Source organism: Corvus moneduloides, chromosome 16 (genome assembly GCF_009650955.1).
Source record: "Corvus moneduloides isolate bCorMon1 chromosome 16, bCorMon1.pri, whole genome shotgun sequence".
In the NCBI taxonomy this organism is placed as follows: Eukaryota; Metazoa; Chordata; class Aves; order Passeriformes; family Corvidae; genus Corvus; species Corvus moneduloides.
In genome coordinates, this window is record NC_045491.1 from 15815230 (window position 1) to 15838247 (window position 23018).

The following is a 23018-nucleotide window of genomic DNA, read 5'->3' on the forward strand; positions in this document are numbered from 1 at the left end:
AAACCGGGGAGCAAACTCGGAGGGGAGGCCGGGAGGTTGTGGCTTTGCCAGGCAGGTGACACCTTTGCCGTGCAGGTGGTGGCTTGGCAAACTTTAGCTGCGTTTTTTAGGGCTGAAGCTTTTGCCTGGAGACAAGCAGCTCCTGCCCTGCGGGCGCTGCTGGGCTCGCAGCATCCCGACCTTGCCGGGATAAAATTAGCCCCATTTCACTTTGGATTAAAGGCGGCTCCGCTGGAGCCGCGCGAGCGCTTCGGCTCGGAGACGTCAAATGGCAGCGTTCTCTTTTTTGTCTGGATCGGGGAGGGGAGGGTCCTGCCAGCCAGCGCCTGGTGACAATGACATTGATTTCCTAGACCTCTCGGCGTGGCCAAATCTGTATTTTTAGCTGGGGAAGAGAAAAATACGAATCACGTGTCAGAGCAATGCTTTCCCTGCCCTGGTGGGAGGGAAGGAGCCGGGGGCCGTCGCTGCCGGAGCAGGGGATGAGCAGGAGTCGCTGCCCTGTCCCCGCAGCGGGGCTGGGGATGCACCAAGGAGCCGCTGCTGCACTGCCCGGGCTCCATCCCTGGCACTGCCCCCAGCCGTGCCCCACACAGCTCTGCCCTGGGGGCCCTGAGCCTCCTGCCATGGGGTCTCGTGGCAGGGGCAGGTGGGACCCCCACTCCCAAAGGATCCCATCCATCCCCTCCGCATCCCCTGTGGCCATTTATCTTCCGGGGCAGGCGCTGCCTTCATCTCTGTTTCTCTGCCACTGCCTCCTCCTCCTCCTCGCTCTCCCCCACCCTGTTCTCATTTCCCCAAGAAGACTTTAATGAAATCTGCCCTTAATTAAATCCACATTCATTTGCATAATTACCAGGAAATTGAAATTAGCCTGCGGACGTGGCTGGAATACATTTGGCATCAGGCAGCCCTGGCTCTTCGGAGGGGGCTGCACCGAGGGCCGCTGGGTGCCCCCACCCATGGGTGCTGCCAACCTGACCCACGTGCTGTTCCCCACATCCCTTCCCTGCCTTCCCGGCGTGGCCATGGTGACAGGGTGGAAGTGGAGGGACAGCCACTCCTGAGCCACGGCAGGGCAGAGGCCATGCCCTCCACCCCCGCACAAGCAGCATCATGTTTCCTTCATTTAATAAAAAAAAAAGTCTTCACCGCCATTGAGAAATTTTTTGTTGCTTTTATAACTATGTATTTTGTCATTTTTTATGGTTTCAGTTGTGGTTTTTTTTAATCCTTTTCAACAGTGACAAACTGAGGTAACGTCTGTGACACTACAGCCTCTCCTACGGGAAGAAGGTCCGAAACCCGACAGATGAGGGAACTGGAAATAAAAACCTGACAACCTACGGACACAGCGACCTCGACGGGGACAGAAATCACACCGGGCACCCCCTGGGACACACCCCGGGCGGTGCCACCAAGCCCTCCCAGAGAGGTGCCACCGAGCCCTCCCGGGGCGGCCGGGATCCCTTATCTACATTATTGCACGAAAGATCGAGGACATCGAGGGACCTAAGGCAAAAAGGAGTAAAACCGGTGCCTAGCTCTCTACGTGGGGCAATGCTACGTCTAACGCCGGGCCCGGGGGGTGCCAGGGACGGGGGCACGGCGGGGGCGGGGGCGGCCCCTGCTCTGTAAACTGCTGCTGCTGCTGCTGGAAAGCGTTATAGCCCTTTGTGGGGAATTGGGGCACCGGGGCGGCCCCGCGGCACCCACCTCATGGGAGGGAAGCCCGAACCACAGCAGGGTGCTCCTGCCTTGGGGTGCCCCCACAGCCTCCCCGCCGCGGCGGCGGGGTGAGCTCCCCGCTCTGCTGGGTGCCCAAATCCAGGAGGGAAGCTGTGACCTCCGCGCACACCCCAGGACCTTGTCGGTAAGGGGCCACCAGTGGCTCCTGCCACCACGCCCTGCCTCGCTGCAGCCAGCCCCGGCAGGGTCTGTCCCGCTGCCTCTTCCCCGCCAGCCCCAGGGGAGGGTGACAGGTCTGGGGAAGGGGTGACAGCAAGGAGCGGTGATGGGGACAGCACAGGGAAGCAGGCGGGCCCACGGGAGGCCACTCGGGGCCCCCTCCCCTGCTCCCGGGGTGTGCAGGCCAGCCTGGGGTGCACCGCCGCCACCTCCTCCAGTCCCTGGGTACAAAGAGTCTGCAGAGGGGACATGGGGACGCCAGCAGGGCAGAGCCAGCCCGGCCTGCGCATCCAACCTGCTGGATGGCCGGCACCGCGCCCACTGACCGCAGCCCGGAGCGCAGCTGTGGCCAGAGGGCACCCATCCCTCCGGCAGGGCCTGAGCCGTGTGGGGCAGGGCAGGGGACAGGGGCTGCCAGTGGCAGTGGCTGGGACACACAATGACACACAGACAGGGACACTTGCTACATCAATGGCTGCCAGCACCTCCCACGACAGGGAGGCAGCCGGGGCTGCCGGGGGTCCGGGAGGCTGCCGGCTCCCTGTCACCAGCCCGGCGCCCGCCTCCCCATCCCTTCCCAGTCCCCAGCAGTGCGGCAGGGACCAGCTGAAGAGGGCAAATCACCACCCACCCAAACCTCCTCAAAGGCCTCCTCCACGGTGCAGGGTCATCGGCCTTCCTGCTCCCCGGACAGGGGTCGAGCACGGGGTGGGGGCAGAGCCAGTGGGCCACCCACTACCCACTGTCCCTGCCTCTTCCTCCCCGTGCTGGGACACCCCTGCCCGTGCCACCCTGGGTGGAGCTTTGGAGGGGGCAGCACAGCCGTGGCAGGGCTGTGGGTGCCCCCAGCCTCCCCAGCAGCGAGCGGTGCCCTCGCCTGGGCTCCGGCCACTGGCCTTGCCCAGGCGGCACGGGGGGATCGGCATCCTCAGCGCTACAGAGCGCAACCAGTTCTGTCCTTTTCCTCTTCCATTGTGTTTCTTTTCCTTTTTTTTTTTTTTTCCTTTGGGAGACCCAGAGCCCGGTCCCGGCTCCTACCACCACCACGATGTGCTCCCCCCATCCCTGTCCCCAGGGCGGGGGGACGGGACGGGTCGTGCAGATGCCACACGCCGCCGTCACACGCAGATCTCTATTGCTGTGGCCAGGACCATCTGCCCCTTGCCCTTGTCCTGCCGTCCGTCTGTCCTGCTCGCCGTGCCCGGGGCGGCTGCGCCGGGCTCGGGGCCGCGCGCTCCGCTCCCCTCGGTCAGGACGGTCCTCTTGAGCGGGGCGGGGGTGCAGGAGCCGGTGGCCTCGTGGCAGTGGGAGCCGGCCGGGAGCTTGTCCCTGGCGTGCTTGCGGGAGCGGTAGGAGGGCCGGCACCGCACCTCAGCCATGAGGTCGCACTTGATGAAGTAGAAAACCTCCTTGACAGGGCAGCGCTTCTCAGGGTCGAGGGCCAGCAGGCGCTGGAACATGCGCAGGGCGCTGTCCGTGAAGCGCCGCCACTGCGAGGGCAGCCCCGCCAGTCGCCCCTTCTGCCACCGCACGAACTCCTCGAAGAAGGCGTCGGACGCCACCGCCGCCTCCCAGGGGAAGTTCCCGGTGAGGACGCAGAAGATGAGCACCCCGAAAGCCCAGACGTCGATGCTGGTGTCCACGGCGAAGCCCTCGGCCCGGCCGGCCTGGCATACCTCGGGCGCCGTGTAGGGGATGGTGCCGCTGATGCGCTTGACCCGGCAGCCCACCTTGCGGGTCATGCCGAAGTCGGCCAGTTTGACGCGGCGGCAGTCGCGGTCGAAGAGCAGCACGTTCTCCGGCTTGATGTCCCGGTGCACCAGGCTCTTGCTGTGCATGTAGTCGAGGGCCAGGCCCAGCTGCTGCACGCAGCGCTTCACCAGCTCCTCGGGGAGCCCCACCTGCGGGGGGGACACGGCGTCAGCCACCCGCTGCCGAGCCCCGTGGGGTCCCACCCGGCCCGGGCACCCACATTTCTGTGGCCCCATGGTCATGGGTGCTTTTATCTGGGTGCCCTGAGGCAGGGGATGGTGGTGGGTCCTGGGCCACCCAAGGGATGGGGGGTGGGTCTCAAGCTCCCCATAGGCTGGTTTGGGTTGGAAGGGACCTTAAGGATCATCCAGTTCCACCCCCTGCCGTGGGCAGGGACACCTTCCACTGTCCCAGGTTCTCCAAGCCCTGTCCAACCTGGCCCTGGACACTGCCAGGGATGGGGCAGCCACAGCTTCCCCAGGAGAAGGGTGATGGGTCTCAGGCCATCCTAGGGATAGGTTCTGGATCTTAGGCCACCCAGGGGATGGGTGCTGGGTCCCACACTTGTTTGTAGGTGCTTGTGGTCAAGCCTAGCCCAGATAGAGGTGCCCAGTCCCCACACCTGCCCCCCCTCCCCCACAGGGGCAGCTTTGCCCAGCACCCCCTGAGCCCCACACCCCACAAAGGCTCCTACGGGAGGTGCCAGGGGTCCCACCTGAGGCGGGATGATGTCAAAGAGGTCCCCGCCGGGGGCGTACTCCTGAGCGAAGACGTAGCAGTCCTCGGTCTCGAAGACCACGTCAAAGACCTTGATGATGAAGGGGCTGGAGGAGAGCGTGTTGGTGATGCTGAATTCCCGCAGGAAGTTCTTCAGCTTCGTTTTGCTCTTGTTGACGAACTTCAGGGCCATCTTGGTGCCTGCAGATGGCAGGGGACAGGAGTGAGCCCTCGGCTGGGACACACCGGGCACTCTGCTCCCGGCACACGCCCCGTTCCCCTCACCTGTGCTTTTGTGGGACACCAGGTCCACCTTGCCGTAGGTGCCCTTGCCGAGCTCGCGGATGAGGTCATAGTGCTTGGTGATGTCGGTGCCCGAGAGGGTGCGGATGGCCAGGGACTGCATGTCCTCGGTGATGAGGGGCACCCCGCAGCAGCCCAGCTTGCGCGAGGGCTCCTGCTCAATCGAGCCCGCGCTCATGGTTGCGCTGCAAGGCAGAGTTGCACTGCTTCCGTGGGGGCTGCAGAAACATTGTGTCCCATCCCGTCCCTTCCCATCCCATCCCATCCCATCCCATCCCATCCCATCCCATCCCATCCCATCTCATCCCATCCCATCCCATCCCATCCCATCCCATCCCATCCCATCCCATCCCATCCCATCCCATCCTGTCCCTTCCCCAGGGCTGCGGCCACGGCTCCTTGCAAAGGGGGATTGGGCTGCCAGGCTGGTGCTGAGCAGCTCCCACTGGGTGCCACCCCTCTGTCCCCAGGGGCCACCAGCCCAGTGGCTCTGGAGGGGATGCTCCAGCCTCCGTGGGGGCTGCAGCTGTGTGGGTGTTCGGGGGCAAAGGGAGGGCTCTGGACATGGCAGAGACAGGGACAGGAAGATGGGACATGGACACACACAAGGACACACATGGATACAGCCAGGGACACACACATGGACACATTTTCTTGGGCCTGGTGTGTTCACAGCCACCGTGCAGGACAAGAGCTAAAGCCCTTTGGGGCTCCCCTCTGCTGCTGTGGTCCCCACTGGAGACCCCAAGGGCCAGCCCTGTCTGCTCCAATACTGAGCCCCTCCGGAGCTGAGCCTCACCCCAGCCAGTGGCGCTCCAGAGCAGAGCCAGGGCTATGCCACGGGCACCAAGGAGGACACAATGTCTGCAGCAAATCCCTCCTCGTACCTCTCCAACCATCCACCAGCACCAGCTCCCAGCCTTCCCCAGCCAGGGTGCCAGACACTCTGCTGTGGAGAATCCCAGACTGCTTTGGGGTTGGAAGGAACCTTAAAGCAAATTTTGTTCCATGGGCAGGGACACCTTCCACTAGCCCAGGCTGCTCCAAGCCCCAGTGTCCAACCTGGCCTTGGACACTGCCAGGGATCCAGGGGCAGCCACAGCTGCTCTGGGCACCCTGTGCCAGGGCCTGCCCACCCTGCCAGGGAACAATTCCTTCCCAATATCCCATCCATCCCTGTCCTCTGGCAGTGGGAAGCCATTCCCCCTTGTCCTCTGGCAGTGGGAAGCTATTCCAGACCCTTGTCCAAAGTCCCTCTCCAGCTCTCCTGAAGCCCCTTGAGGCACTGGAAGGGCCCTGAGGTCTCCCCTCTTCTCTTTTCCAAGCTGAACAATCCAAATTCTCTCAGCTTTTCCTTGTAGCAGAGGTGTTCCATCCCAATAATCATCATTGTGGCCTCCTCTGGACTTGCTCCAACATATCCATGTCTTTCCTGTGCTGGGGACCAACAGCTGGATGCAGTATTCCAGGTGGGATCTCACCAAAGCAGAGCAGAGGCCAGCCCAGCCAGCAGCACATGGACAACACCACCAACATTCCTCACTCCTGACAAACCAGGGATGGTTTTCTCCTCACTCTGACCATTCCCACAAGAAGATCCAAGCTCGGAGCCACCCACCACACCACCACAGCAGTGGAACCGCCCCAGCATCTCCTCTGATGTCTTCAGGGCACTGCCTCACCCTCCATCACCCCGCGAGCACAAACCCTGGGCAGCCAGGGTCGTGGGGAGGGCACTCGGTGGCTGCAGGTGCATGAGGATGGACAGAGAGAGCCCAGGTGGTGCCCATGGGCTGAGCCCCATTCAGGGGCTGCGACAGCCACCCCAAATGGTGCCAGACACCCCACACAGCGCCTGCAGCACCCCACAGCCAGGATCACACACAAGGATCCTCCCAGCTCCTTCTCAACAAGACTGAGTTGGATCTCCAACTTTCCCTCCTTCCTTCCTTCCCCCCACCAAGCCGCCTGTCATCCCAAACCAAAGCTCAGCTTCTTCACTTATTATAGTTATATTTTTTCCCTGGGAAGTTGGGAAAAAATAGAAAAGGAACTTCAACATCATGATGTTCCAAAAATGTAACAGTTTGACTCATAAGATCTCCGAAGCAGCTCATCTCCATAGTGTTTCATTGGCCCCCTGGCAGAGGAGCACCATCTCAGCGTCTGGGTGCTGGAGGTGGAGGTGGATCAGCAGCAGCTCGCTGGAGGCAGGGCTGAGAACAGCCCCCAGCATCCTGCACGAAGAATTCCGGCTACGCTTGGATTTACAATTGCGCTCATCAATGTCCCTTAATTAACCGGCATTGAAATGCAATTATTCAAGTCGGGAAGGTTGGGTTTGAGGAAAAACCCTGCTGGTTGGATGGGAGAGAGGAGAGGGAGGACTGGCGGCTTGTGGAAGGGCTCTCCAAGTCAAGGGCTGTTTGCTTTTCCCCTTGGCTCAGCCTGTTGGGGTTTCCAGGTGTCTCCTTCCCAGCCAGCAACCGAGGAACATCCATGGGAAGCAGGGATCCCGCCAAGTCCGGTCCCGTGCTGCGGCGTGGGCTGGCACAGCTGGCACCGGGATGTGCTGCCAGGGATTGGGATGTGCCGGGATCCTGCCGCAGTGCCGCCGGCATGGCCAGCTCCGAACAACACCCCCCACCTCGTCAGGGCCGACAGGAACACGGAGCCATCGCCGATCCCAGGAGAAGCCGAACAGCGGCGGCGACCAAAATACCGACGCGCCGAGGCCAAGGAAAGCGTAAACGCAGAAGTTTTCATTAAAAATTGAAAGGCTCTTAAAAACATGTTGGGTTTGATGTGAGCAGCGAAGCGGGGCAGCAGCGGGAGGCGGCGAGAGCGCGGTTCCAGCTCTGTGCACTCCCAGGGACAGCAGGGATGCGGGAATAGCGGACACGGAGGGACAGCAGTGCCAGTGTGGCAGGAGATGCCACCAGCTTGGCCTGGCCAGGGTTGAGGTCCCACATCCTTCTGCAGCCAGGCCAGTCACAGCAAGGACCACCTGTGTGGCCACGCGCCAGATCGGGTCAGTCCAGAGCCAAAACGGGGCCTTTTCCCGGCACCCCAGCTCCTCTCCCGCCCCAAATCCCTGGAAGAGAGGAGTCAGCACCGTGCCCGGAGGAAGCCAAACCCACCCTCTCCAGCTCAGGTGTTTCAGGTGTTCCTGAAGGAGCTTTCCCAAGCAGGGAGGAAGGATGCGCATCCCGCCTGAGTCCTGGCAAAGCCCCCCGCGGCTCAAGATGCCGGGAATGACAAAGAGGCAGTGAAGCTGCTGCCACGTGGCCCCGGGACCTGCCGCTCACCACAGGCGGTTCCTGCCGTCATCTCCGCATCCTGAGCCATTTCTCCTACTATTCAGACTAAAATTGTTCTGTGTTTAAGCTTCAGAACCGTTTATCTCATTGAGTGAGGAGGATAATCCACCCACCTCTTCCTTGCTCCCTGGCAGGTATTTATAGGCAGCCACTCGTCTCCGTCGGCAGCTGCCGCTCCTCTTCCCAAACCTCCCGGCTCCATCCCCAGCACGGTGGAGCAGATCCCGGAAGGACATTATCCCATACCCAGAGCCCAGCATCCTGCCAGGAGCTGAGGCTGGCACCTCCAGTCCTGCCCCAGCGCTGTTCCCTGCCGGGGGATGCTTTGCCCTGCTCTGTATCCCGCTCCACATCCCGCTCCGCTCCGCCGCACGCCCAGCCCTGGGCACATCGGCTCTGCCGATAACTAATTGCAAACTCATTAAGAGCTCATTGAGAGGAGCAGAGGCCGCCCGGGAGAGTTGCCCCAGGCTCCCGCAGCAGAGGCTGCTGGAGCAGCGGCTGCTTGGAAATTAAGAGGGAAAGGGGGAAAAAATCCCTCTGGCCACATCAGAGACTGACAGAAAAACAACCCGGTTACGGAGGGAGGTTACAGGAAAAGGGTTTGGGCTGAGCCTGGTGCAGGGTTGAGCGGCAGGGGCTGGGACTCGTACCATGGGCTGCTCTGGGACAAGGAACTGGGAAGATGAAGGGAAAATCTATGCAAGGCAGGGGCTCTGCAAGACCCAGATTCCTCTTTAAAGAGAGGAGAAATGTGAAATGCAGCAGTGGGATGGGCACAGGCCCACACTGCTCTGTCCCTGCACTTGGCAGAGCTTGGATTTCCCTTTTTGCCATCCCCAAACCCTCAGCTAAGAGCAGGTAACACCGACTCCCACCCAAGCCCAGCAGGCTGGAGGCCAGGGCACCCATAAGGAGGGAGCTCCCTCCCTCCACACCCCAACCAGCTTCCAAACCTGCCCTGTTTCCCCTAAACCACGCACTGAGCCAGCAAAGTCACACCCCGGGCCCTGCCGGAGCCATCCCCTCTCCCAGTTCTCCCACCAGCACCACCCTGGTGTCACTGGGACGAGGGGCCAGTGGTGCTTTGGCCGTGCCCCACGTTGAGCTGCTGCCTCCCAGCGCCCCACTCCATTTCCAGCCCCTGCCACCTCCATTCCTGCCTGACCCCGTTCCAGGGACATCCTCTCCTCTCTTCCATGCCGCTGGGATCCGCACACCAGATATGAGCTGTGCTTCCCGGGGGCTGTGGCACACTGGAGCCCAGGGAGGGCTTGCAAAGGCACCTTGGCCTAACGAGGACAACGTGGCTGTGGTGGGCAGCACGGGAATCTCGCTGCAGCTTGGAGCCACCAGTGCCCACCACGGGCAGCAGCCTCCAGCCAGGCTGGCCACCACCTCCCACTTCACCCAAAGCACCAAGACAGGCAATAGGGAAAGGTTCCTGCACCCCCGTGCCAGCCCAGGGCCATCCAAAGCCACTCAGGACAAGCCGAGTGGGTCCGGGAGGTGGCTGGTCACGCACGGCACAGGGACATTGGCTGCTGGCAGTGGTTTGGGGACAGCCACTCTGCCAGCATCCCACAGCCCAGGAGGAGCAGCCACCCCAAAGAGGCTGTGGATGGGGCACGTCTCCATGTCCAGCTGGCCCCACAGCAGCGGGACAGCACCGGGAAACACTGGAGCACCGCTGACACCACCGGAACCAGCACCAAACCTCCACCGAAGCACCCGCAGCAGCTGGGACTCCCCAGTGCCCCCAGTTTAGGACTGAATTGGCACCAAATTCCGAGTTATCCAGCAATTCTCATACCAGCTCCTTGCTTAGACCAGAGCAGCCTGCTCAGCAGCAGGATTGTCTTCGGCAAAGCCAATGAACGCCCTGCCAGGCGCGGGCTCCCAGTCGGCAGGAGCTGCTCTCCCCTCGGTGCAGATGTTCCAGCTGCAGGGCAGGGTCAGGCCCTGTCACACCCATCCATAGTGTCCCCCGCTGCAGGAACCATCTCCCATCCTGGCCATCAGCCTGTGACAAGCTTCCTCAGCCTTTGGTTCCAGGATTCAGGTTTCGCAGACAAATTTGGGAAGAGCAAACAAAGCAGTGCCAGGACTCTCTCCTCTGGCAGCTCCCGGGGAGCCACCACTCCTCCTTCCTGCCACGGTTCCCTGTGCCCTCTGCACTGCTCTCCCAGAGCTGCCAGCAGGATTTTCCCTCATCCACGCTGGGCTGTCTCCGTCCATCGGCCCCGATGACAGGACCTTGGCTGCCTTTCAGTGCTTCGGCCTCCCGGGCTTTTTGCTGCCGAGCAGGATGGCTTTGTTAGGACCTCAGCTCCTCCAGCCTGCAGCTCCTCCCGCCTTTGCCGCCAGCACCGGGGATTTATGATTACTTCATTGTTTGATTGGTTTCATCAGCCTGTCATCATCTCCCTCCCAAAACTCTTCCGCCAGCGCCGGCAGCACCGCACGGGTGGGATCTGCAAAGACAAACGCCCCGAGCGGCACCTGCCCGACCCCACGGCAGGGCCAGCCGGCCCTCGGCCCCGCTCGCTCCTGGAGACAACAGGGACACGTCCCTCTGCCACAAAACCCAGCCCTGACTCCACTCCCGGGGGCTCTGTGTGCCCTGTGCAGCCCGGCCATCGCCCCTCCTCAGCCTCCCGCCGACCGGGATGCTCCCATGAAGGAGGATGCTCCCACCACTGCCGTGGTCTCCTCCCGCAGCACCCCGGGCAGGGCACGGTGACACCGGGCGGGTCGGGGCTCGGCACGCGGACACCCAGCTCCGACCTTTTCCTCCCCGTGGGCAGCACCCCGATGCCGGGACAGAGGGGTGCTGGGGCCGGGCCACCCTGCCCCAAGTCCCCGAGCTGTGCTGGGGCTCCCGGCTGGCGTCGCCCGCCCGCGGCCACGGCGGCAGCGAGGCCGGACCTGGAGGAAAGTGGGTCACGCTCCCCCTTCCCCGCTGCGGCCGGGGAGACGCCGGTGTGGGATGGAGGCCGGCCCTGCGGCCAGGGGACAGCAGGGGAGGTGAAAGGGGAGATGGGGGAGGTGATGAAGGGACACAAGGAGACAGGAGGGGATGTGATGAAGGGACGCGAGGGGAGACAAGGAGAGATGACGAGAGGAGATGACACGGGGAGATGATGAGGGGACAAGAGAGGACACGATGAGGAGAGACAATGAGGGGAAACGAGGGGAGATGATGGACGGGGCATGAGGGGAGATGACAGGAGGACATGAGGGGACATGAGGGGAGGTAATAGGGAGGACAGGAAGCTGGTGAGGGAAGACAAGGGGAGGTGAGGGAACATGAGGGGAAACAAGGGGAGATGAGATGGGGAGGTGATGAGGAGACACAAGGGGACACAATGAGGGGACACGAGGGGACACGGCCTGAGCTGCCCCCGAGGCCGCCTCTCCCTGCTCGCCCCTTCCCCTGTTCCCAGCTGTCTTCCAGCTCAGCGCACCCTTCCAGACCCCCGAAACCCGCCGGGAGCCCCCGGGGAGCAGCCCCGCGGCCCCAGCTCCGCTCAGTGTCACTCACGCCCCTCCGTCCCCGTCCCTCCCCCTCGCCCCCCCGCCGTACCGGGGCCGCCCGGGGCGCAGGTGCCACCGGCCGCAGAAGGGACCCGGGGCGGGGGGGCGACCGATCCCGGGGGCAGCGCCCGCACCGCGCGGTGCCCACCCCGCTCCATTCAGCCCGGAGCGCCGGTTGTACCGGGATGGGGGTTTTGTCCCCTCCCCGCGCCGTGCGGGCAAACAAAGGGCGGCCTCGGTACCGGGCGGGCAGCGCCCCCCGCACCCCCGTGCCCGCACCCCCATCCCCGTATCCTCATCCCCGCACCCCCGTGCCCGCACCGCCACCTTACCGGAGGGGCGAGCCGCCGCCGCGCCCCGTCCCCGCCGGGAGAGGAGCCGCCGCCGCCGCCGCGCTCCGCCCGCCCCGCCGGGCTCCTCATGCCGCGGCCCCGCCGCCGCCGGAGGAGCGGAGCGGAGGGAGCGGAGCGGAGGGAGCGGAGGGAGCGGAGCGCGGCGCCCCCCGCAGCCCCCGGCAGCGCCCGCCCCGCGCCGCGCTCCGCCCGCACCGGCACCGGCGCCGCCCCGGGGAGGGAGCGCGGAGCGGGAGGAGCGGGAGGCGCGGGGGGGCTCCGCCGCCGGCCCCGCGGGGATGGGGGGATGCGGAATGAGCGATGCGGGATGCGGAGCGCTGCTTGTCCCCGCCCCCCCCGATGTAGCCGGGGGGAGTCGGTGCGGGAGCAGCCCAGGAAAGGGGGGTCGGGGCTGAGCCGCCCCCTCCCCGCCGGTTGCGGAGCTCCGCTCCCGCGGGTTCGGCTCGGAGCAGCCCACGGCGCTGGGGACAATGGGGATGGGAGCCGTGCTCCGCAGCGGGCGGCTTCACACCCTACCCCACCCGAGCACCCCGACAGTTCCAGCTTGGAGCATCTGGGGGTCACCCGCGCTGTGCAGACGGAATGCCCAAGCACAGGACCCTGTCCTGCTGCCCGCTGCTTCCCTGGGCCCCGCTGCCCTTGAGCTCCTCCGAGACTCTGTTCCCTCTCCTTTGGCACGGGTGATGCACCCCCCCCCCCCCCCCCGGTGTGGGTGATGCCCACCCTGGGTCAGGGAATGGTTTGGGTTAGAAGGGACCTTCAGGATCATCTTGTTCCAACCCTTGCCATGAGACACCTTCCACTAGCCCAGGTTGCTCTAAGCCCCGATGTCCAGCCTGGCCTTGGACACTTCCAGAGATCCAGGGGCAGTCACAGCTTCTCTGGGCACCCTGTGCCACCATGGCACAAGTGATGCCCACCATGGCACAGACGGCCCCCCAAAATGCTGCTCCTCAATGTGTGCAGGACACGTGGCTTCCCCCGTGGCTCATGGATGGTGGGAACATTCAAGCCAAGCCAGGGAATGCCAGATGAGGCAGAGACATCCCGGGGGCTTCCCTTCAGGTGCCTTAAATTTGGCAACACTTTCGGCAAATGATGCCAGAGCTGGGCACCAGGAGCTCCCAGGCACCTCCAGCCTGGGGAACAGTGACAGCTCTCCCGGAGGAAGGCGAGGCGTTCGCATTGTGCTCCCCCTTGGAGCATCCCTGGACACACCTCGTCTTCCCGGATTTGCTTCTGTGCCCACCAAGGCTAAGCAGGGATGTTTAACACAGGCCAGGATTTGCTTTGGGGCTTCCTGGTCCCTCAGCTGGGTGCCAGGTCCCTTTGCTCCCGCGATGCCACGTTAAAGGGACCCACAGGCGTGGGGCTGCCCCACCCTCCGAGGGTGACAACGGACTGTTCCCACACACCAGCTGTGCCCTCTCCGCTGGGACCGGGGCCGTCCCACTGCCCCCTGAGGCCCCACAAACCGGGGAGGGCCGGGGAGCCATCGGCACTGACTCACGGATGGCTCTGCTCCGCTCGCGCTGAGGATGCAGAGCAATTAAGTCTTTTCATGAATGACTTTAAGGCAAGAGGCTGAATCACACTCCGACGCTCCGCTTTCATTTGTGCCGGCATCGGCTGTGCCACTGTCACCCTCTGCCCGCCCGGCAGCCGCTCACGGGGCACCGCCAGCCCCGCTCAGGGCCGCGGGAGGGGCGGCTGCGGCTCCCGGGGCCGGTCCCCTCCATCCCCCTCCGCTCCTCGGTTCCTGCCACAGCTCCCGGCTCCTGCGGCTGGGATGCTCCAAGTGTGGATGATTCCCACCGGGCTGGAGGCATGGGAATGGCGCTGGGAGGAGAAATGCTGGAGCGCAGTGACCCAGCCAGCCAGGCTGGGCTGGGTGGGAGCTGGCGGTGCCCGGAGCGGCTGCCGTGGGGCTGGGACGGGCTGGCACAGGGCAGGAAAGCATCTGAGGAGTGAAGGTGTGGGAAAGAGGAAAACTGTGGGAGATGGGCAGAGCTGAGGTGCTCCCTGTGTCCCCGCAGCAGCAGCCACAGGCCAGGGAAAGCCACGGCCGCCTTCCTTTCATGCCCCGCTCCATGGGCCACCAGGGATGGGGTAGGTCCAGCCTCGCCCCTTCCCACGGCCCCTCTCTCCGCCCCGTGTCCCCTGCCTGTCCTTGCCAGGCCATCCTGGCTCCCGCAGCCTCCCGCTCGCGGCGTTCTGAGCGGCTCCTCTGAGCTCTCTGTCAACTCTCTCCCTATTTATAGCTCGGGGCTGTTTCTAGGTCAGGCGGGAGGTGCCGGTGCCCGGGGAGCCAGCCCAGGGACCGTGGGGGGGCTGCAGGGACAGTGTCACACGGCCCACACGTGGGTCAGATCCCGGTGTCACCACCCTGGTGCTTGAGGACAGGGCTGTGCTGTGCCCGGGGCACACAGGGGCTGAGCTGGTGCTGGGACCAGCTGGGCCTGGCAGGGCTTTGTGGGATTCTGTGGGACTCCGTGGGGCTTGGCAGGACTTTGTGGGGCTCTGTGGGGCTCCATGGGACTCTGTGGGACTCATCAGGGCTCCATGGGGATCAGCAGGTCGTCATGGGACTTTGTAGGGCTCAGCAGGGCTCTTTGGGACTCCTTGGGGCTCTGTGGAACTCAGTAGGGCTCCGTGGGGCTCTGTGGGCTCCACGGGGCTCAGCGGGGCTGTGTGGGGCTCCGTGGGGCTCAACAGGGCTCCTTGAGCTTCTGTGGGAGTCCACGTGGCTCTGTGGGGATCTGTGGGGCTCTATAAGGACCTGTGGGGCTCCACGGGGCTCCTCAGAGCTCGCCAGGCCTCCGTGGGGCTCAGCAGGGCTCCATGTGACTCCGGGGGGTTCCATGGGGCTCCGTGGGGCTCCTCAGGTCTCTCTGGGGCATCTGTGCCCCGTGGCAGCACGTGGGTCACACATACGCCGAGCCATAGTAACACCAGTCGTACCAGGGAGCGCCGGCACCGAGCTCGTGGTCTTCAAAGCGCTCCCAGAATATTAATAACTAATTAAGATTAACGAGATGGAAGGAGCCAGATCAAACATGTTTATCACCTCGTGCAATCCCAAACCGTGCGAAGAGCCTCCGCCTCCCCGAGGGACCACGAGTGCCCCTGGGATTTGTGCTCGGAAAGGGAATATCCGGCTCGTGCCACGGGATGTGCTCGGACAGGGTGGGCAGCGAGAAATGGCCCGGAAAGCCCAAAATATTCGCAGCGAGCCAAATCCCCTCGGAACTCAGCGAGAAGGTCGCTGGTCCCTTCGGCATCGCTCGGTCAGAGCGGGAGGCGAGGGGCTGAGCCCAGCACGGCCGCGGGCCGGGCTCCCAGGGCCACCCGCCGCCTGTCACAGGAGCCAAACCTGCCGGGGCTGCTGCGGGGATGCTGGGAAGGAGCAGCGGAGGGAAGGAGGGAGGGAAGGAGCAGCAGAGGGAAGGAGGGAGGGAAGGAGCGAGCGGAGCACGCCGGGAGCCGCAGCACGGGCGGAGGGGACCCGCTCATCCCGCGGGGCTCCGGCGTGTCCCGCCTGCGGGGCCAGCACCCCCCGCCCCAGCCCGGGGGGCACCGCCCGTGTCGGGGGCGCCGGGTGTCCCCTCGGTCCCTGGGGACAGCGCCCATCCACGGGGATTCCCAGGGGGAAGGGGGTGGTGGGAGCTGCTTCTCGGAGCGCGGGGCGAGGGGCTCAGAGCCCCCAGCTCGGTGTCCCCCCGCGGGCGTGCTGCCATCCCATGCGGTGACAGCCGGGAGGAGATTCCCGGGGGCTGCTCGCAAGGTCAGGGAGGGGACGCAGCCCGGGAGCCGTGGGATAGCCCCGCTGGTGGTGGGCACACGCCAAGCCCCTGTCAGCGACCCTCGGGCTGCTGCCCCCGGCCCAGAGCCCGTCCAGTGCTCCCGGGCGCTGGGATGGACCGAGCAGGGCGGGGGCACAGCGCCCTAAGGATGGATCCCCGGCCCGGGCTGGGGCAGGACCGGCCGCATTTGGGATCTTGGGAACGGTGTTGACCCGGAGCTCAATGACGGCTGTTGAGCAGCTGCTGGGATGGAAGGGGGCTTTTTGGGACGGGCTGCTTGGGAAAAGAAGCAGAACGCGTTTCTTCGAGGGGAAGGAGGGACTGAACTGGGGGCACGGGGGGAGCCACGGAGCCCTCCCTGGCACCCCTGTACCCCGGTACCCCAAACCGCGCGGCACCGCCCGCCCGCCGCCTCCGCTCGCTGCCCGTTCTCCTGGCACCATCTAGAGGCTGCGGGGACGGGCACGGGGGGACAGACACGCGGGGACCGGAACGGGGACAGACACAGGGAGACGGACACGGCGGGGGAGACACGGGGGACTGACACAGGGGAAAAGACGTGGGGACAGACACGGGCGGACAGGCGGAGGGGAGAGACACAGGGAGGAGACGTGGGGACAGACACGGGGGACAGACATGAAGGGACAAACACGTGGGGACAGATATGGGGGACAGACACGGGGGACAGACACGCTGCCACAGCAGCCACGCGTGGGGCCCACGCACTGCCCCTGGACCAGGGGGCAGGACCAGGGGGCAGGACCAGGGCCAGGCGACAGCACCTCCTGTCACCCCGGGGGAGCCCACCCCGGTGGGGCTGTGCTGGAGGTGGCAGGCAATGGCAGCTGTGTCCCCACGGGATGGGAACAGGCTCAGGGACAAGCTGGTGACAACCAAGGGGGTGTTCAGGGACCGGGACACACCCCCACACCCCAGTGCAGCCCACCTTGAAGCAGGGCAGCACAGGGAGAAGCCTCTGGGCACAAGCCATGGGTGTCCATCCCTCGCTGCCCCCCTGAGCAGGGAGGGGTGGTCCCTGCAGCCACCACGCAGGACCCTGGGCCGCCACACTGCCACCCCAGGTGCTCCCTCCCTGGCTGAGAATGCCAAACTCATGGCACCTGTGGCCTGACACAGGCTGGATGCCACTGGTCAGCTCTGACCCTGGGCTGGGCCATGGGACAGGAGTCCTGGGAGTTCTGTGCACCCCTCCAGACAGCAGCACCCACACCCAGGCCTGGTACCCCTGCTTCGATTCCTGGTACCCCTGTTCCCCCCCACCTGGGCAGTGACTCACGGGAACTGAGGCTGCAAAACCTCATGATTTACACCAAAACAAATCCTACAGCTTCCTGTGCCCCGGGAGGAAGGACAGACTGCCTGGATGGATCCAGCTGACAGCCCTGAGACCCCCAGACCTCCAGTGCCTGGAGGGCTCCTGGCTGGAGCAGGCAGGGGCTCTGGTCGGGGCTGGCAGCGTGGGACAGGAGCCGGCAGTGGCTCAGTGCCACGGAGGAGCAGTTGGGCACAACATGTGCCAGCATTCACACCCCGCATCCCTGCCGGCTGCCCGGCTAATTCCGGCACCAGCACATTCTCTTTGGCTGCCGCTCAGCAGCGCCGATGGGAGAGGAGATCTCGGGGAAGGGGGAGGCGAGCGCCGGTGCTGCTGCCGAGAGGGACAGGCCTCGGGGAGCCTCGTGGCTCTCCTTGTGCAGCCCCCAAGTGCACCGGGCCCCCGGCCCCCGCCGGGCAGGGAGGAGCAGAGACTGCCCAGGGACCCTGCTCAGGTGAGCGGAGCTGGGCGGGATGGCTCCAGGATGGATTTGGGATGGTTCTGGGATTGCTCCGGGAGGTCGTGGGTGCACACAGCCGCACTGCTCTCATGGGCACAGCAGCACCGCTGAGCTGGCACGGCACGGCACGGCACGGTACGGCACGGCACGGCACTGCTGCTGCCAGGGAAGCCCATCCCGGACGGACACACGTGCTCTGCGCGCAGCCTCCCCCGGCACAGCACCGGCTCCGGACTCCTCTGGCCAGGAGAGGCTGCGACTGCTCCAGAGGAAACTTTGGCCCGGCCCGCGCCAGGCCCTGTCCCCAGCCCGGCTCGGTGCCCTGTTCCCGTGCCATCCCTACCGTGGGTCCCCAGCAGCGCTGTGTCCCCCCCGGGGCTGTCCCGGGGTGGCGGCACTGACCTGTGCAGGTGCAGGGGCTGCAGCTCCTCTTTCTGGAAGCAGACGAAGCAGAAGGAATCCATCGCTCAGGGCCGGTGGCCACCGCCCCCGGGCGAGGGGAACCGCAGGGCAGGCAGTGCCGGAGGAGTGTTGGCATCTTCCTCGCCGGTGCCGGCGGTGGCCGGAGGCTCACGCTGGCCCTCGTGGGGCCATGGTGTCGGGGAGCCCGTCACACGGCCGGGCTGAGCGCCGGGAGCGGCCGCTCCCCGGGCACGGAGGCAGCTCCGGGCTGTGACACCACGTCCCGCGCCGCCCTCGCTCCGGGGCCAGCGATGCCCAGTGCCACCCCGGCACCCATCGCGCTGCCCGGCCGGCGGCACTGCCAGTCCTCAGGGGGTGCGAACAGGGACCTGGGATGGCATCACGGGCACCGGGGCTCCGGCAGGGTGGGCCGAGGCACCGGGCAAGCCCTGCGGTGCTTCAGCGGCCGTGGGAAGCCGCTGCCCCGTGGCACCGGACGGTGTCCGTGTGGCGGTGGGGGAAGTGTCCCCTGGAGCGGGTGGGGTCCGGCAGGGTCTGACAGGATCCAGCGCGGTCTGGAAGGGCCTGGAAGGGTCCGGCAGGGTCCGGCAGCCCAGCACACCGACGGAGGGGGAAAGTTGTGCCGTCGTGGAGCGGCGGCTCCGCGGGGCTCGTCTCACCGGCAGAGCAGCCGCTCGCTCTGACAGCTAAAGCAGCGTGCGAGTATTAATAGCTCCCGACTCCCGCGGCGAGGCTGCAAGTTAACTCCTCGAATGCCGCCTGCCCGGGCTCCAGCCGCCCTCTCCCGGTGTCGGCTGCCGCCTCCGGGCTCGCCAGCACGGGCTGAGACCGGGCAAACTCAGCCCGCCCGCCCGGGGCACCGCGAGTCACCGAGGAGCCCCTGCTCTGCCTCCCGGGGCTCTGTCCGACACCCCCAGGCTCTGGCCAGCCCTTGGCACAGGGGACATGGCACAATCGGGGGGAAATCTCTTGGCCTGGGTGCTCGTGTGTGCCCCGTGCCTGCTGATGGTGGGGAAGGAGGCGTGGGAGCCATCCCGGCGGCTGCTGCCCACGGGCACGGGGAGACAGGAGCACCAGGGTGACTTGTAGGGGTGTCCCTGCCCCACAGCAGCGTCCCTGCCCCAGAAATGGCACCTTTGCCCCACGATAAGTGTCCCTGCCCCCAGAGGGACCATTGCTGCAGGCAGTGTCCAGCTGCTCCAGGGAGATACATCAGGCCACACTGCTCCAGGGAGGTACATCAGGCCACGCTGTGCCAGGAGCCGCCAAACCTGACACATCACTGCTCCCCATCCCCTGGGACTGGCTCAGGGACCAACACATGTCCCCCAGGTCCTTGAGACCGAATCCTGGTCCCTCGCCCCAGCCCACACCCAGTGTCCTGGGACAGGAGCAAAAGCCACGTCCTTGGGAAGCTGGAGCAGGAGAACATGGAGAGGCGTCCCCAGCCTGGCCTTGGGCTTCGTCATCTCTCGCCCTGAATTATTCAGTGAGTGGCTCTGCCTGTGGCGTCTGCTCCGGCCACACCCCCGCTAATGGCAAAAATCGATGGCTTTTTAATTCCTGGTGGCCACAAAGCTCCTGGCTGTGCTGCTCTGGGTCCTGTCCCCCCAGGAGAGCCTTATGATCCCAATTTTATCTCATGGAATCTTGGAGTCCCAGAGTGGTTTGGGTTGGAAGAAACCTTCAAAACCGTCTTGTTCCATCCCCTGCCATGGGCAGGGACACCTTCCACTGGCCCAGGCTGCTCCAAGCCCCATCCAGCCTGACCTTGGACACTGCCAGGGATCCAGGGGCAGCCCCAGCTGCTCTGGGCACCCTGTGCCAGGGCCTGCCCACCCTCCCAGGGAACAATTCCTTCCCAATATCCCATCCAGCCCTGCCCTCTGGCAGTGGGAAGCCATTCCCTTTGTCCTGTCCCTCCATGCCTTGTCCCCAGTCCCTCTGCAGCTCTCCTGGAGCCTCTTTAGACTCTGCAAGGGGCTCTGAGGTGTCCCTGAAGCCTTCCATTCTCCAGGTGAGCACCCCCAGATCTCCCAGCCTGGCTCCACTGGGGCTGTGCAGGGTGTTTGCAGTGATCCTCTTCCCATGCTGGTCCTTGGGTGCTGGGAGAAGCATCAGCATCCCACAGGCATTGCACTGAGGGAGTCCATGGGATCAGGGGGATCCCCCCACCACAGCCAGACCCCAGGCCCCCCGGTCCCCTGGCGTCAGGGCCCTGGCACCCAGCCAGGCACCCACTCACCAGGAACACGCTGCAGGAGCAACAAAAAATGTTAAAATTTAATGCCTTGGCTAATGGGCTGAGCAGAGTGGAGCAGGAACCTGGAGACAAAGGGAAGAGGATGAGTGTGCCCAGGCCTGGGGAGCCCCTAATGGCTTCTGGATTTGCATCCCACTGCACCCTGTGCTTCCTGGAAGAAGAGGACACCGTGCTTGGCTCACAGGACCCTCCTGCCTCACTAAATAAAATCCCACCACAATGTTGGACCAAGGGGCCAGTCACGAATCCATGTGGCTCCTGATGGATCCCCACAGGAGCTCCTGGTGAGGGACAGACCCCTCAGGAAGAGACCTTGCCCATGGGAACTCAGGCTCCATCATCCTCCTCCACCACCACCACCTGCACTTCTGCTGGTGTCCCACAAAATTGTGGGATGCTGAGAGCAGGGAGAGGCACAGAGGGGCAGGTCAGGACATCCTGCTGTGTTGTCTGCATGGATTGGAGGTCTGGGAAGAAGGTTGGGACACACTGAACTTAGTGTAGGTTCAAAAGAAGCCACAGCCTAAACGAGTCCTTTCTCCCTGCCTGTAAGGGAGGGGAGGGAGAGAGCTGCTGTGGCTCCCACTGCTCCTGTGGCTCTGGAACTGTTGGAAGGGGTGGTTGGGACACTGGGATGAATTTCCAGGGCTCCTTTCAAGTACTCTTGACCCACAAAGCCTGTCTGAAGCTTAGTCTTGCTGTGCTCCCCATCCCTGTGTCCTTCGGGGATCTGCTCGGCGCGCTGTCCCCGGGGCCTTGCTCAGTCCCGGGCTGGGAGCAGCCACCCTTCAAAGGGAATCGGGAAGCCATTCCCAGGGATACAGTCAGTGCCAAAACCCCGGCATAGTCCCAGATGGATCCCAGCAGGGTGTGCAGCAGAGCAGGAGTGGAGGCAGGAAGACCTGGCCAGGACCAGTGGTGGCCACAAAGCCACAAAACTCCCTCAGCCACCACGGCCACCCTGGGTGGCCCTGAGCAGTGTGCCCAGCACAGGGGTGTGGGATGGGGTGGGATGGCAGCCCCAGCTGAGCACCCTCCATCCCCGGCACAGCAGGCTGGGGGTGCCTGTGTCCCACCCCACGCCGAGGCAGGCGGAGGAGGACACAGACCCATCCTCGGGAAGAGCTCCCTGTCCCCGGGCTCTGCGGGGTTTATCTAATTAATTATCCCCACTTGTACTTTCCACAGGAATTTGTGCTCAGGAATTTTTACCTGCTGGGTTTTTACAGCTTGCTAAATAAGCAAATTCCTCGCCAAGGAACTTGGGAGACGTGGGGGCTTTGTGGACAAAACTTTTTATTTGGCTTCTAAAACACAGTTTAACCCTTTTCATCACACTGCTTTGCATGAGGTGGCAGGGCAGTAAAATGCTCGTTTCTCCGTGGCATTCCCAATGAGTTACAGCTCGGTTTGTGGCAGGAGCAATAAAGAAGATGGGAACAGAGGGAAGGGATGTGAGGGGAAGCACAGCCAGCTGCTGGGTTGGCGTCAGGCTCAGACTCACCCTGAGGGCAAAACCCAAACGCTGCAAAACGGGAATGAAGCAATTAAATGTGATGAATATTTGAATGTGGGATTGAAGGGGCTGGAGCAGTGCAGGAGGCTTGGAGAACAGGCATTTCAGTGCCTGCTTGTAATAAAAATTGAGAGATAAACCATGTGGTAACAAATTATTTTCAAAAATCCTGTTCCCTTCATCTCCCCAAACTGCTGTTCAGCTCCATGCCTTTTCCACTCCTTCTGTGTTTTTAAAACATAAAGTAACCAAATAAATTTTAAAAAGAGCGGGATGGCTTCTCCTGCCTCGGGGCTGGTCCAGGCACAGTCCAAGCAGTGCTGCTCTCTCTTTAGGGATGGAGGAGCCCCAAATTCAAACGGGGGCTGCCACAGTCACTGGTTTGGGGACTGGTGATTTTGTTTAAGACATGGCTCTTCCAACAATGGGACAAAGCAGGCCCAGGCTCTGGCATGGCCACATTCCCAGGACAGGTTCCTCCTCACGCTCCAGTGATGCTGGAGGCAGATATAGAATTCCCACCTTGTTTTTTCATGGATCAATAGCAACAGGAGGTCCCTGATGGGGCTGTGTGAGACCTGGTGTTTCCTGTGCGAGGCACAAGGACACTGGGGACACCTGGATGTGTCTGTAAGGTCTAAAAGGGGCCTGGAAGGAAAATGGGGACAGACCTTTAATAAGGGCCTGGAGTTCCAGGGCAAGGGGGAATGGCTTCCCAGTGCCAGAGGGCAGGGCTGGATGGGATATTGGGAAGGAATTGTTCCCTGGGAGGGTGGGCAGGCCCTGGCACAGGGTGCCCAGAGCAGCTGGGGCTGCCCCTGGATCCCTGGCAGTGTCCAAGGCCAGGCTGGACACTGGGGCTTGGAGCAGCCTGGGCTGGTGGAAGGTGTCCCTGCCCATGGCAGGGGTGGAATGGGATGGGCTTTAAGGTTTCTTCACACCATTCCATGCTTTGTGATGCCTTTACCTTGGGGCAGGTGTTTCTAAAGCAAAGGCTTGCAAAACTCAGCCTCACATCCCTGAAGGCTGTTCCACATCCTTGGCCTTTGCAGGGATAACTGGAATAGAGCAGAAGTCTCCCTGGAGGGACCCAGCAGTTTGGCAGAAGGTTCCTTCCTTAGGTTCCCATCAGCTGCTCCGTGCCTGTGGATCCCTCCCTCCTCATCCCAGGGAGCTGGAGCCGCTGCTCTTTCGAAGACCCCAAAAAAACCCCATCCCCAAACCCCCCCAGCAGTGGAAGCAGCAGGGCCCCTGCCTGGGGAGGCTCAGGAGATCCCTGTCCCCACTGTCCCTAGCTCCTCGGAGCACGTGGCCGCACACAGCCGTG

At 63.8% G+C, this 23018-nt stretch overlaps 1 protein-coding gene across 5 annotated transcripts; it reads right to left on the bottom strand.

Annotated features, from left to right (window-relative positions):
* Window positions 1–1161: 1161 nt before the first annotated feature.
* Window positions 1162–18603, bottom strand: SBK1 (SH3 domain binding kinase 1). 5 transcript variants are annotated; one of them, XM_032126004.1, is made up of 4 exons: window positions 17892–18603; window positions 4663–4865; window positions 4376–4578; window positions 1162–3809 (listed from the first exon to the last, which is right to left on the bottom strand). In XM_032126004.1, exons 1-4 carry the CDS (start codon window positions 17951–17953, stop codon window positions 3027–3029), a joined length of 1251 nt encoding a protein of 416 aa, XP_031981895.1. In that variant the 5' UTR covers window positions 17954–18603; the 3' UTR covers window positions 1162–3026. The 5 variants fall into 5 exon arrangements, with proteins under 5 accessions (XP_031981895.1, XP_031981894.1, XP_031981898.1 ...); XM_032126003.1 differs by having other exon boundaries at window positions 4663–4898; XM_032126007.1 differs by having other exon boundaries at window positions 17888–18603.
* Between the last annotated feature and the right edge of the window lie 4415 nt (window positions 18604–23018).

Excerpts from the sequence above, each read along its gene's own strand:
- SBK1 (XM_032126007.1), bottom strand. The coding sequence starts at position 18,027 with ATGCCAACACTCCTCCGGCACTGCCTGCCCTGCGGTTCCCCTCGCCCG. Across the intron at positions 4,866-17,887 it reads CCCTGCACCTGCACAGGTCA|CGCAACCATGAGCGCGGGCT; the intron begins GTGCCGCCACCC and ends TCTGCCTTGCAG. Across the intron at positions 4,579-4,662 it reads GGTGTCCCACAAAAGCACAG|GCACCAAGATGGCCCTGAAG; the intron begins GTGAGGGGAACG and ends TGCCATCTGCAG.